The sequence below is a fragment of the Theobroma cacao genome, chromosome 3 (genome assembly GCF_000208745.1).
Source record: "Theobroma cacao cultivar B97-61/B2 chromosome 3, Criollo_cocoa_genome_V2, whole genome shotgun sequence".
In the NCBI taxonomy this organism is placed as follows: Eukaryota; Viridiplantae; Streptophyta; class Magnoliopsida; order Malvales; family Malvaceae; genus Theobroma; species Theobroma cacao.
This window is the reverse complement of record NC_030852.1, coordinates 3,332,822-3,346,796: the sequence shown is the minus strand read 5'-3', so window position 1 is coordinate 3,346,796 and position 13,975 is coordinate 3,332,822. Positions and strand designations below refer to the sequence as shown.

The following is a 13,975-nucleotide window of genomic DNA, read 5'->3' as shown; positions in this document are numbered from 1 at the left end:
AAGGTTTAAAAATTTTGTAATTGATATATATAATAATTCTAAAATAATTAATTACTATTAAAGTTAATATTTTATTTTAATTAATTAAATTAAGTATTTATCTTTTATCATTTACTTAATTACTAATAATTTACCTTTAAAATGTAAAAAACAACGAGTAAAAATGACATTAAACGAAACCTTAACAAAATTTTGGCAAACTAAAACCCTAAACCAAGGCTTCGTTTGGATAACGCTTAGAAAGTCCTCGAAACACCCAGTAACTCTAAACCAATACTGCGACCAAGCAAACACCCCCTCCAAACCCAAAAATCAAATCCCCAAAAGCAAGCCCCCATTTTCCCACTCTCACTCAACTCTCTTCCGGAACCCTCTCTCGGCTTTTCCCTCTCTGTGTTTTCTCTAGGGTTTTCCCCTACTCCTCCGATCCACTGAATCATTTCCTCCCTCGAAGAAACCAGAAATGGCAGCCGTAACAGCAGCCCAGCCGCGCTCTTCCAAGACGGAGTCCTATGTGGACAACAAGCGTAAGGAAGACATCCGCCAAGCCAACATCAACGCGGCACGAGCCGTGGCCGACGCCGTCCGAACCAGCTTAGGACCCAAAGGTATGGACAAAATGATCTCAACCGCCAACGGCGAAGTCATTATAACCAACGACGGAGCCACCATCTTAAACAAAATGGAAGTCCTCCAACCCGCAGCTAAAATGCTCGTCGACCTCTCAAAATCCCAAGACGCCGCCGCCGGTGACGGCACCACCACCGTCGTCGTCATCGCCGGTGCTCTCCTTAAACAATGCCTCTCCCTTCTCTCCCACGGGATCCACCCCACTGTTATCTCCGATTCTCTCCACAAGGCTTCGATTAAAGCCGTCGATGTCCTCACCGCCATGGCCGTCCCTCTCGAGCTCTCTGACCGCGAATCCTTAAACAAATCTGCCAGCACTTCGTTGAACAGCAAGGTTGTTAGCCAGTACTCAACTCTTCTCGCGCCGCTAGCCGTTGATTCTGTTCTCTCCGTGGTTGATCCAGAAAAACCGGATTTGGTTGATTTAAGAGACATCAAGATTGTGAAAAAGCTTGGCGGGACCGTGGACGATACGGAGTTAGTGAAAGGGTTGGTTTTCGATAAGAAAGCGAGCCATGCTGCTGGAGGACCAACTAGAATGGAGAACGCAAAAATCGCGGTAATTCAGTTTCAGATTTCCCCACCCAAAACTGATATAGAACAGAGTATTGTAGTTTCGGATTATACTCAAATGGATAGGATATTGAAAGAGGAAAGGAATTATATTTTGGGTATGATTAAGAAGATTAAGGCAACGGGTTGTAATGTTTTGTTGATTCAAAAGAGTATTTTGAGGGATGCAGTTACGGATTTGTCATTGCATTATTTGGCCAAAGCAAAGATTATGGTTGTTAAGGATGTTGAGAGGGATGAGATTGAGTTTATTACCAAGACTTTGAATTGTTTGCCTATTTCCAATATTGAGCATTTTCGGGCCGAGAAGTTGGGGCATGCAGATCTTGTTGAGGAGGTTTCACTTGGGGATGGGAAGATTGTGAAGGTTACTGAGATTAAGAATATGGGAAGGACTACTACTGTTTTAGTTCGGGGTTCGAACCAGTTGGTTATTGATGAAGCTGAGAGGAGTTTACATGATGCCTTGTGTGTGGTTAGGTGTTTGGTGAATAAGAGGTTTTTGATTGCTGGTGGTGGTGCTCCGGAGATTGAGTTGTCAAGGCAGCTTGGTGCTTGGTCTAAGGTGTTGCACGGGATGGAGGGTTACTGTGTCAGGTCATTTGCTGAGGCACTTGAAGTTATTCCTTACACATTGGCTGAGAATGCGGGGTTGAACCCGATTGCTATTGTGACTGAGCTTAGGAATCGGCATGCTCAAGGGGAGATCAATGCTGGGATCAATGTGAGGAAGGGACAGATTACTAATATCTTGGAGGAGAATGTGGTGCAGCCACTGCTTGTAAGCACAAGCGCAATTACTCTTGCAACAGAGTGTGTGAGGATGATTTTGAAGATTGATGATATTGTTAATGTGAGGTAGTTTTGTGCACTGGAGATGAAGTGTGTCTTGCTAGTAATCTTTTACATTTGTGTGTTATCTGAATTAGTGGTTTTGTTTCTTTATGACTATGTTTAAGAATTTTGAATTGGCAATCTTCTGCCAAATATTTGCTTTCGACAATGATATTTTATGGTCGCTCTTTCTGCAAGTTTTGCTTGTCTTCATATGTTCCGTTGATTTCAGACTGATAATTTTTATTCTTACTGTCACCTTTAGTTTTTTTATGAATGATCATTTATGAGACTCGGTGAACAATGAAACATCAGCCATGCAGCATGCACCATTTAAGCACTTCTATATATTGAGAAATGAATGCTATGGCATTGACTTAGTTGCAACATGTTTTAGTTAAAATACCAGTTGCCATGGTTCAATTAGCTTTTATCACATTGAAGTGCGCTATTTGGAGTAAGTAGATGAAGCTCAAATCAGGTTTGTTTAGACAAATTTTTCTGTAATGTCAACCACTAATGTAGGACTTCTCCCCTTTGGGTTGAAACACATGTATAAAAAGTTAAAGTAAGAACAAGTCTGATCTGTGAAATAGTTGATCAATTTAGTTCGTTCTTGTTTTCAAGAATGTTTTGATTCTCAAAATGATCATTCATAACCCACCTCAGCTGATTCTCAAATTAGTTTCAACCAGGGAATTCTTTGGGTGTTCTTTTTACCTCCTTTGCCTCATGCAAGCACAGTGCTTTTTCTTGTTGTTTCATGAAGGACAACAACTTATATTATTTTACACATGAGAGTTGAAGATAGGTGATGTTGGGCTGTAGGATTCCCTTTTGTCATTAGTTTCCTTGCCTTTTTGGCAGTCATACCCCGAGGAAAAGAACAAATAGGGATCTGGCCATAGTATGTGCAGTAATTGCTTTATAGATAGTGTTTACTGTTCCAAGGCAATTGCAATGCTTCCATGGGCTTGATCAAGAAGCTAGTGACTTGGAAGGTGAGAACATATGCGAACTTCTTTCCCCTTTTCCTTGAATATGCCAGATTGCCAGAAAATTTAGGGATGTCTAGGGCTATTAAGGATACTTGGTTAGTACCATAGGACACCCTTTTAAGGGAAATTTTCTAGGTATATATTTCCTAGACATTTTCTCCTCCCTTCCTCCAGGAAATTGTATGAAAATGAATATCTTACCACATACTAAATTGTGATTCTAGACTTGGATTCTGGTCATTCTAGTTGGTTTGTCAACATATCTGTGAAAAACATCTTCCGTGAATAAGTGTGAGCCTCAGACTTGGATGGATTAACAACTAGCCCCTTCCATGGGAGCAAACATATGATAGGTCTCACTGGGGAAATGAGTTTACATAAAAGAAAAACAAGAGTTCCATAAACTATACAGAATATTTAATTATTGAATTAGTAGCAGTTTACAACATATAAAGCCTTACATCCAATGACTCCAGCATATTTGGCTCACCTACCAAATTAAACTGCAGTAATATAAAAGCCATTGAATAGGTTTTCATTGATACATTTTTGCGTGCTATAGCCAACCTAGGTTGACAATATTTTAGCAAATTTAGGAAAGAAAAAAAGAACCTTCTTAAATTAATTACATGATAAGATGCTGCTCTTATCTCTGACCAGCAGGACTCTTATAGTTAATATGCCATTAATCTTGGAGTCTTTGCCTGTATCTGAACAGCCCTGATCTGTAAATCAATCTATACATACATCAAGCTGTATTTGATTCAGCAGCACCCTCTTCTACATCTCTACTTTCAGGATCATTAAGTAGATGCTTCTTCAATGTATCTGCATCTTCATCCTTGGCTACATTTTTCTCCTCAGTTTTGCCCCACAGTACTAAATAAAGACCTACCATTATGAAAACTGCACCAATCACGCTACAAAGACAAAAAAGAAGGTGAGAGCAGTCAAAAACTGAAGTAAAAGTTTAGTACGTGTGGGTAAAATTCACTGGTAAATTAATTATTGTTAGTTCCCTTTTTTGGTGGAAATTCTTCATACCTTCCAGAGAATAATTGGTCACCAAGAATCATGAATGCCATGATAGCAAGGGCTGGAAGATGGCTACAATGACAGGGCCTCCTTTGTAAATGCACCATGTCTGAAGAGAAAACACAATACCAGATGCCACAACTCCCTGGAAAAAGTTTACATGATCAACATTATGTGAAACAAAACCATTTACATCCACTACAAAATTTTGAATACCAAAAAAGTGAAAATCTTTTAACAATGAAACAGAAGGTATTACAGCATATAGGATAGTGAAAAGCTCTTCTTTTGATTGGATTTTCCAGTGATGGAAGTCTGTTTCCACAAATGCTGCTATGACCAGGAACTGGGTCAGTCCAAAGAAGCATGTAAATGAAGTGAGTGTGAGTTTAGCTGGATACTTCTTCAATACAGGAGCCTGCGAAAGTTTTCATGTTACACCTTAGGCACAAAACAAGAAAGAAAACACCATGTAGAAGTTTAATTACCCAAAAAAACACCACTAATTATACAAACTTCAAACTATTTTATGTGTTTATATATATATAAAGAAGCAAATATATATGTGGTTCAGAGAAGTAGGGGCTAACCTGAAAAACCTACCAACCAGCCCATGATAAGCAATGTCCAAGGAGGTAGATACATCCCCAAGTCCAGTTCTGCATGTTCTTTGAGGACATATATTCTTCCATGGAATGCCCTTGTGTTGTATTTGATTGGTGCAATAGAAGGGGGCCTTTGTAGAGAGTAATTATAGTGGCACCTCCTACACTTGCGATAGTTCCCAACACTTTTGCCAATCCATCTCTTTTTGCAATATTGATTTGCTCAAGTCTGCATAAGAGTACGTTGGGTGATGAGGTGATCAAGAGAAAAAACCTTCTTTGGGAAAGCATGACCATTGTTTATGACATCGGTTACCTTAGAGCAGAAGCCATAACAAAGGTGATTGCAGGAACTGAGTTTTGCATTGCGGAAGCAAAAGTTGGAGATGCATAATACAAACCCAAAAGGTAAAATCCCTGGTTTGCAGTAACTCTGCATGCGAAACAAAGAAAATATAAGCTCATTGCAAAAGGAAAAAGAAATTTATATTGACAGCTCTTGGTAGCTCATGTTTCGTCTTACCCCAGTGATGCTAGAAGGAAGAACTGAACCAGCAAAGGAAAAGTAAGGGGTGGTCTATCCTTCCTGAAATCAATTAACAAACATTAAAAATACTAGAATGTCATTGTCAACCAGTCCAACAAAAAAGAAGACTAAGCCGTTCTTCTATTCTTCAAATTAATACAGGAAAAATAAGACTAAAAATAATGACTTTTTAACTGTTTTCTCTTCCAAAAGTGAATAAGGACTCACTTTTCCAAGAAATAAGCAAAAGGACTCAACAAAAGCAAGGCAATGATGTTCCTGTATACTGGGTAAACTACTTTGCTGACACCAATGTTTAGTGCAACCCTGGAGACAATGTGGAATCCTGCAAAACAGGAATGCAGTGCAAGCAATGCCAGGAGGAGCTTCATTTTGTCAGAGACAATACTCTCTTCTGCCATTGCTTTTCTATCTCCTTATTCCACCTTTGGTCCCTGGTTGAGGTATGATCTCGATGCAAAGCTGCTCATATTTATATACATGCACGGGAAGAACCTTGCTTTGCAGCACGCCGCCCCAAAAGCACATGCAGTTGTGATAATAAGTAATTTTTATGCAATATTCATGGCAGTGGGAGCCTTGTGAGTTGCATGTAGTCCCTTAAGCATCTAGTCTACCTCTATCTGATTTTCTTATTGGCTCAAAATAATTAGAGCTTTGTTGGGGAGACAAAGTGGAGATATAGCATGTTGGCCAGGTAGGAGGGAGTGGCCGTTTTGCATATGTTTCCATTGGTAATGACCTCATCACCCCCTTGCTTCACCCAACATATGTTGGGTAGGACTAGCAATATATTAACTCCAATCTTAATGATATGCAGACTAGAGAATAATCACTACAACTATAAGTTTATGTTCTCCAAAAAGAAAATGTTTGTCGTTCATACATAATTTCCATCTCAATTATAAAAAAACCGTGCTTGATCGTTGGTTATTATCATATGATTGGCACAGAGAAGAAAAACTTGGAAAGAAACAAAAGATGGCATAATGCCATTTCTAGTATTCTTTATTTCTACATGGAAAACGAGGCCAGGCAGAAGCACTTCACAATACAATATTAAAACTTTCATAATGGAATAACTACCTCTCCTGTCCCTGTTCCTTATTTTTCCTGTTTCTCTAGCTCTATAGCTTTCCTACTATAGAGGGTTCTTTGGTTAAGGAGAGAGGACGTGTTGCAATAAATGAATCGGGATGCGCTAGAGGCAGCAAGGAAGAAGACTGGAGCAGTTCTTGAAGCGTAAATGCTTTGGGTAGTAGGTGGTGAGGGATGAGAAAAGGTGGAAGAAGCAGCGACTAACAGCGAAAGCTGAATAGAAAGAATGCTTGGAGGAATCTAGAGAGAGCTTTCAAAGTAATCTTTGCTGGGTGTCTAAAAATCCCCTCTTACCTTCCAAGTTCTCATATTTATATTAAGTAGGAACACTTTCTTAAAAGTTGTTAGGAGAGCACGTTTAATCATGAGAGAACATGCTTGTCATGGAAAAACAGTTAAAGAATAGTTTACGAGATATTAAAAGAATGATCACGTAGTTGGGTAGTGGGCATAGGTTTTGGGTAAAAAGAGTAGTGACATTTGATAATGCGTGCATTTTTAAGGAGTAAGGAAAGAGAGAGGGATAAAGCACATGTACTTCAAGGAAAGGTTAAGAGGAAGTCCTCTTAACTATCTCCATATCTAAGCAATCAAGCCAAACTCTCTAAAACATCCCAAATGTAAAGATAACTCATGAACCTTGCCACTTGTTCTGAGTTATTTTCACTTCCTCGTACAAATAGCTATTCCATGTTTTTTCCTGAGTGCTTCTGTGCTTGTAACGCTCTTTGGGCGCTTGTGCACTTGAAACGCCTTTAGGCGCTTCTACGCTTGGAATGCTCCTGGGCTCTTCTACGCTTAGAACACCCCTGAGCGCTTCTGTGCTTGGAACGCCCCTGAGTGTTTCCTCGCTTGGAACACCATTTGGTGCTTTCACACTTGGAACACCTTTGGACGCTGCTATGCTTGGAACGCTTTTGGACGCTTCTATATTTGGAACATCCTTGAGTGCTTCTGTGCTTGGAACACCCTTGGGCGCTTCTGCACTTGAAACACCTATGGGCGTTTCTATACTTGGAACACCCTTGGGCACTTCTGCTCTTGGAACATCCCTGATGTAATTTTCCTATATAATTAGAATTGGGCATCTACATTTTGCCCCTTACATAAAAATTCTTACAAGAAGTTTTATGCATAAGGAAATGCTCAAACTAATAAGAAAGACAATGCTTATATATTGAGTTGATAATTATTGAGCATAGTATCATTCTTATTTTTTTTCTTATTTATTATATTTTTTTTTTACAGTCAAAAAAAGACTTTAAAGGAGCGGAAGAGTACTACTCTTAAACCATCCTAGCAAATCCCAAAGTTGGTGAAGCTTGAATTTCTTTGGCTATTCCAGCCATGTTCATATGCTAGTTTCTTGTAGAAGGATGTGCTGCTCCTAGCGTTATCAATTCCTTGCCCCCACAATTTCATGAAGCAAATTGTACACATATTAGATAAATGCAATTTTTTTTTTTTTTTTGCTTTTACACTTGATAAGGAACATAGGAACTTTATTTCCTGTGACGGATTGTTGTCTCAATTTCTAATATATATATTAATAGCTTATAGATTAACGAAATTGTTTGCCAAGCACACTGGATATATATTATATATATATAATATATATATATAATATAATATATAATGTATGTANGCCAAACACACTGGATATATATATATATATTTACAATTTTATGTGTCATGTCTATCTGTCTCCACCAATTTTCTTCAAACTTTCCTTTTGTTTTTCAATTGTATTTGAAACTATCTAATTAAATCTTTCTTATAATTAATTATGAAATAAGTAGAGATATATAAGGAAAAGCAATTAAAGATAGAAAAAAAATTGATAAGAAAATTTAAAGAGTTAGATTCCTACTAGGAAAATAATTTCTAAAATCTATAAATATGAGATAATTCTCAAAGGCTCTCCTTAATTCTCAAAAGTTCTTCCTTAAAATTTTGAACAAGTAAGTTTTCTTTACATCAATATTGTGTTTGTTTCTTTTTTTTTTCTTTCTCTTTTTTTTCTTATGTATATGTTTAGGGGTGCTTTTGCATTTAGAATTGCTCAGAAGCTTCCCTACTTGGAACGCCAGAACCACTTAGAATAGTTTGCCCTTCGCAGAAAAATTTTATTATTAAAAATTTCATGCATAGTGAAAATATTTAAATGAATGATAAACCTGGGGATTTAAAAATTTTATAAATTTCTCTAAGGAGATTGGTTGTGTAAAAACTCACAATGAACTTCTAAGGCTTTTCTGTAAAAACATTTTTTTTAGCATATATATATGGATTATAGACTATATAAAAAAAATTACACAGAAAATGAACATCTTCAATGTTAGGAAAGATTTGGAAATTAGAATGAATACTAATTTGTTATTTTATTTTATTTTAACATAGAAAGAGTATTTGTTTATTTGTTATTGCTTGTTTCTCTCTGAGGATATTTTTTCATTTAGTGATTTATATTCATATATCTTTATTAGTTTTGTTTGGCATAAAGGAATATTAAAAAAAAATGATGCACAAATAAGAACAAATAAATAAACATGGGATATTAATTCATAAGTAAGAATGGTAATGCATTAGTACTTATCTGGTTGTTTTTGTGTTATTTGTGCTTGTAGGAATTTTGTTGCCTCTTCTTATGATCAGAACTCGTTTTACCCTGAAAGTTCACTATAGTAAGCCTGATAGGGTAGTTCTGGGGAAGAAAAAAAAGAATACTGCTGCAACCTCTCTTTCTAAGAAAATACGAGTAGGGAGAACTGGTAAAGTACCTCTTGTGCTAGAAAATTGGGATGATAGTATCATTAGGGAATGAGGAGAAGATTGCTTTTGGGAAGCAGTGCATGCAAAACAGGTATATAGGCATCCATGTGCATCTACTGGCTATCATTGGGATCGTATTTGTAACGAAGCTGCTCCAGATAAAAGGTGTTCCATCCTAGGGACGTTAGTGCTGAAGTTCAGATTTGAACATGGTGAATTCTCTCTTTTAGTTACTAAATTTGGATCTAATTCATTATGGGTCCAAGGTTGGGATGAATGGGTGGAAAAAATCTTAAAGAATTCCACTTATGTGACTGCTCTTAATGCTAGAGTCTTTGACACTATAAGAGTCACCATAAAAATTCGCATTCGCAAAGAATACAGAATTGAAGTATGGCGTGCTATTCTTGCACGGTGGAGTACCTTTTCACATACCATGGTTACTGCTTAGGGAGAGTTTACTTTCACTTTTGAAGATGTGCGCATTCTTTTGGAACTTTCTTGTGTTGGTAGAGACGACCTTTGTCCCATTATACTTTCTAAAGAGAAAGTAAAAGGTCAAGGAGTTCTTTATCTACTTGTTTAAAAGCCAAGTCAAGGCTTCCAAAGTGGCGCGCTTCTCCAACTAGGTATGACTCTTTTATAAGAAGTTCAACATTAAAAGTGAAAATAATCCTCCTAAGTATCCAGATCACACTCATGAGTTAGTAACTGTGTTGATTATGTAGTTGACTTGGTATGTCTTCCCAGACTCTCTAGATGATGGAATCTCCTATTCAATTATTCCTTATGCAATGAAAATTGTTAAGGGTACGAGGTTTCCTCTTGCTCCATTGTATTTGGGATCCCTGTATAGGAGGTTAGACTTGTATCATTTTAAGACTGCTAAATCAATTTTCTGCTATAGAGTGTTGACTTATGTGGATGTAACTTTTATTCAGATGTGTTTATGGGAGAGATTCCGTAGTTGTGCCCCTACTTCTCATGTGTATCAGCCTCTTGTGTCTTCTCCTGCAAATACAACTTTAAGAGATAATTATAGAGCTTAGGCATGGCATGATCAAATTTCCAAGGATAACATTCTTAAGGTGTTGGACGAGGCAGATCAATTTATCACAAGGCTTTATTTGAGATCAAACCATGGTTTTGGTGATCCAACTATTTATTATGATAGACGACCATTTAAGACTGAGAAACTGAGCTCACGCGGATTGAACTTCTTAATATGGGCTCATTCTTCCCAACTACCTTCCATGATTGAGATGATTAGTTCAGGTGTTGATAGGGATTCATTGTCTGTTGAAATATATTCTCCTTACAGAGTGGTGCGCCAATTTGGATATGATCAACCAGCTCCACCTAGACCCCTTTTTCTTGAAAACTTTTCCTTTTACACTTCTGTTTTCCTTGTTGGTATGCTCAATCGTACTGTGGATAAATTCAAAAATTGTGTTGTCCCAACCTTTAACAGAATAAATTCCTATACCTCTGGTTGGTATGCTTATTGGAGAGATTGTATTCAGGAATGGACTTCATTTGTTGTACTTGATCCTAAGATGCAATTGCATGTTCCTTCCATCAATAATAATGACGTGTCACTTCATTTGATTCACTCTAAAAGGAACAAAACCCCTTGTCAGGTAAGCTTGTTTCTTGCTTTTCTTTATCTCTTTTTTTTTTCTCTACATTCTCACATAAATATTTGAACTCTCTCTTTTTTTTTTTTTTTAGGAATAATTAATTCCAAGTGCAGAAGTGGAAAGACAAGGTATCTCAAAGTCTGAGAGTGAAAAAGAATCATGTGACCACATAAATAATCATGTGACCACACGAATAACCATGAGTCCAATGATGAGTCAATTAAGGAGCGGTTTCCCAAACATGAACATCAGAGTTTTGGAGGAGAGGTAGATGGTAATGCTATACAAAGAGGTCTGATAGATATGACTGATTTCCTACCCTCTATTATACAAAGTGTTGGTGGAGATGAGGTGAGTGACATTACGGGAGTCAGTGATGATGATGTGGATGATGCTACTAGAGTTGGTGGTGATGATGTTAATGTCATTAACCAAAATGATCAGAGTGCTCTTGGGTTTGGCTTTGGAACATTTCAACATAACAATGCAAATATCATTGTTGGGGGAACTTTTGGAGTTACTCGCAGTATTCAAAACAACATTGGAATCGATGGTACTCTTGGTGCTACTCGCAACATTTCTTATTTCAAGGGTGTTCCAAATATTAGTCGCGATGCTTCTTTTCCTAAGGGTGTTATGAATATTACTTGCAATGGTTCTTCTTCTGGGGGTGTTCTGGATTCTACTCGCAATTCTTCCTCTTTTTTTAAAGGTATTTAGAATAACTCAAATATCATTTGTTTAAATATTGTTATGCCTCCTTCTTACTGCTCATTGTATGCCATCTTTTTTTTTCTTCAATGGTAGAACGTATAAATGATGCTTTTGACACTTATTTGGAAGACTTTCATAGCATTCCAGTCATGCCACAACACTTGCAGCTATTAGAGCATGTCTATAAAGTAGAAGGTGAATTTTGGCATTTTAAGCACAAATTATTGAATAAAGGCATCATGGATAGCTTGAGTACAACTTTAGAGATTGCTTCTTCCCCAAGGGCAAACATTTCTCTTGAAGAATTACAATATATGGTAAGTCTTATGGAAGATGTTCTTCTCTCTAGTTGTCACATTAAATGCCTTGACGCTTGCATGGCTAAGGCCAAAAAGTAAATTATGACAAAGGTTGACAATTCTAATATAGAGGCTGAGATAAAAGAGCTTGACGCAAGGAAGATGGAGTTGCAAAGAATATTAGATAGCCTCTCCAATTTTGAGAATGATAAATCCTCCTGCTCTCTGAATTTCATACTTAACTAGCTTTTCCTTGTTCCTCTTTTTCTAATATTGTAAACTCATTCTTCCAAAGTGAACATTTACTTTGTTTTCTTCGTGGTTTTATTGAGATGCTTGGTTCCGTATTTCATTCTTTGCAATCATATAAGTGTTTCACAAGTATTGCTATGTGCGGCCAAAAAGGATTCTCAATTTTATATTAAGGAGAATAATCCTCAACCTAATAGAAAGCAGAATGACATATTACGTGAGCGTTTAATGTTGCGGCCTTTCTATGAATAGAAAACCATGGCCAAGAAGTGAGCAATAAAGCTTGCAGCCAATTTGTGAATAGCAAACTATGGTTAAGAAGTGAGCAATAAAGCTTGTGGCCAATATGTGAATAACAAACTATGGCCAAGAAGTGAGCGATAAAGCTTGCGGCCAATATGTAAATAACAAACTATGGCCAAGAAATGAGTGATAAAGGTTGCGACCAATAGCGTAATATTATGACAGCTAGATTATGAGAGTTAAAGCTTGCGGATGAAATATGAATTATACGGTGAAAAATTCGAGCATAACACTTTCGATCAAGTGAAACAAGCATATTACAACCAAAATAAAAGCGATAAAGCTTGTGGCTGAAAATGAATTTACTTTAACATATAACAAAAACAGCCAAAATGAAAGCAATAAAGCTGTGACCGATAATGCATTAAAAGTAAAAGAAATACAAGGCAATTGGAGCATTTTCATGAGCTCTTGGACATAGGTAGAAAGTGTAATTTCTTGATTGTCAAGAGAACTCTCTATATCTTCAGATAGAAATTTCTGGCTAATATTCACTTACTGCAATTATTCCTCCCTAGCGGAGTTGCCAAAATGTAAAGGATTTTTTTGGTTAAGGAGAGAAGACGTGTTGCAATGAGTGAATCGAGATGCACTAAAGGCGACAGAGAAGAAGACTGGAGCAGTCCTTGAAGCGTAAGTGCTTTGGGTGGCAGGTGGTGAGGGATGAGAAAAGGTGGAAGAATGCTTGGAGGAATCTAGAGAGAGCTTTCAGAGTAATCTTTGTTGGGTGTCTAAAAATCCCTTCTTACCTTCCAAGTTCTCATATTTATATTAAGCACGAACACTTTCTTAAGAGTTGTTAGGAGAGCACGTTCGATCATGGGAGAACGTGCTTGTCATGGAAGAACAGTTAAAGAACAATTTACGGGATATTAAAAGAATGATCACGTAGTAGTTGGGTAATGGGTGTAGGTTTTGGGTAAAAAGAGCAATGGCATTTGATAATGTGTGCATTTTTAAGGAGTAAGGAAAGAGAGAGGGATGAAGCACATGTACTTCAAGGAAAGGTTAAAAAGAAGTCCTATTAATTATCTCCATATCTGAGCCACCAAGCCAAACTCTCTAGAACATCCCAAATGTGAAGGTAACTCATGAACTCTGCCACTTGTTCTAAGTTACTTTCACTTCCCTGTACAAATAGCTATTCCATGTTTGTTCCTAGGTGCTTCTGTGCTTGTAATGCTCCTTGGGCGTTTCTGCGCTTGGAACGTCCTTGGGCTTGGAACACCATTGGGTGCTTTCACACTTGGAACACCTTTGAGCGCTTCTACGCTTGGAATGCCTTTGGATGCTTCTGTACTTAGAACACTCTTATGTGCTTCCACGCTTGGAACACCTCTGGGCGCTTCTGTACTTGGAACACCCCTGGGTGCTTCCATGTTTGAAACACCTTTGGACGCTTCTGTGCTTAGAACACCCCTGAACACTTCTACGCTTGGAACGCCTATGGGCGTTTCTGTGCTTGGAACACCCTTGGACTCTTTTGCTCTTCGAATATCCCTGATGTAATTTTTCTGTATAATCAGAATTGGGCATCTACACCTACAACTCAATTAGAATGGTACATTCAATTTTCTGAGGAGCAGATTTGATGTCCATGGGATGAACTAGATCACTTTATTCATGGAACCCTTTTCTTGAAAAAGAAAAAATAATAGAAAATCACAATGCATAT

General features: G+C 37.5%; 2 protein-coding genes across 2 annotated transcripts; one reads left to right on the top strand and one right to left on the bottom strand.

Annotated features, from left to right (window-relative positions):
- LOC18604228 (T-complex protein 1 subunit delta) lies at positions 333–2,250 on the top strand. Its single transcript, XM_018118391.1, has one exon. It carries the CDS (start codon positions 464–466, stop codon positions 2,063–2,065), a length of 1,602 nt encoding a protein of 533 aa, XP_017973880.1. The 5' UTR covers positions 333–463; the 3' UTR covers positions 2,066–2,250.
- LOC18604227 (WAT1-related protein At3g18200) lies at positions 3,784–5,623 on the bottom strand. Its single transcript, XM_018116996.1, is given in 8 exon segments — positions 3,784–3,955; positions 4,080–4,128; positions 4,131–4,215; positions 4,330–4,488; positions 4,661–4,904; positions 4,992–5,108; positions 5,199–5,261; positions 5,430–5,623. Coding segments are annotated over 8 exon segments (1,083 nt in total).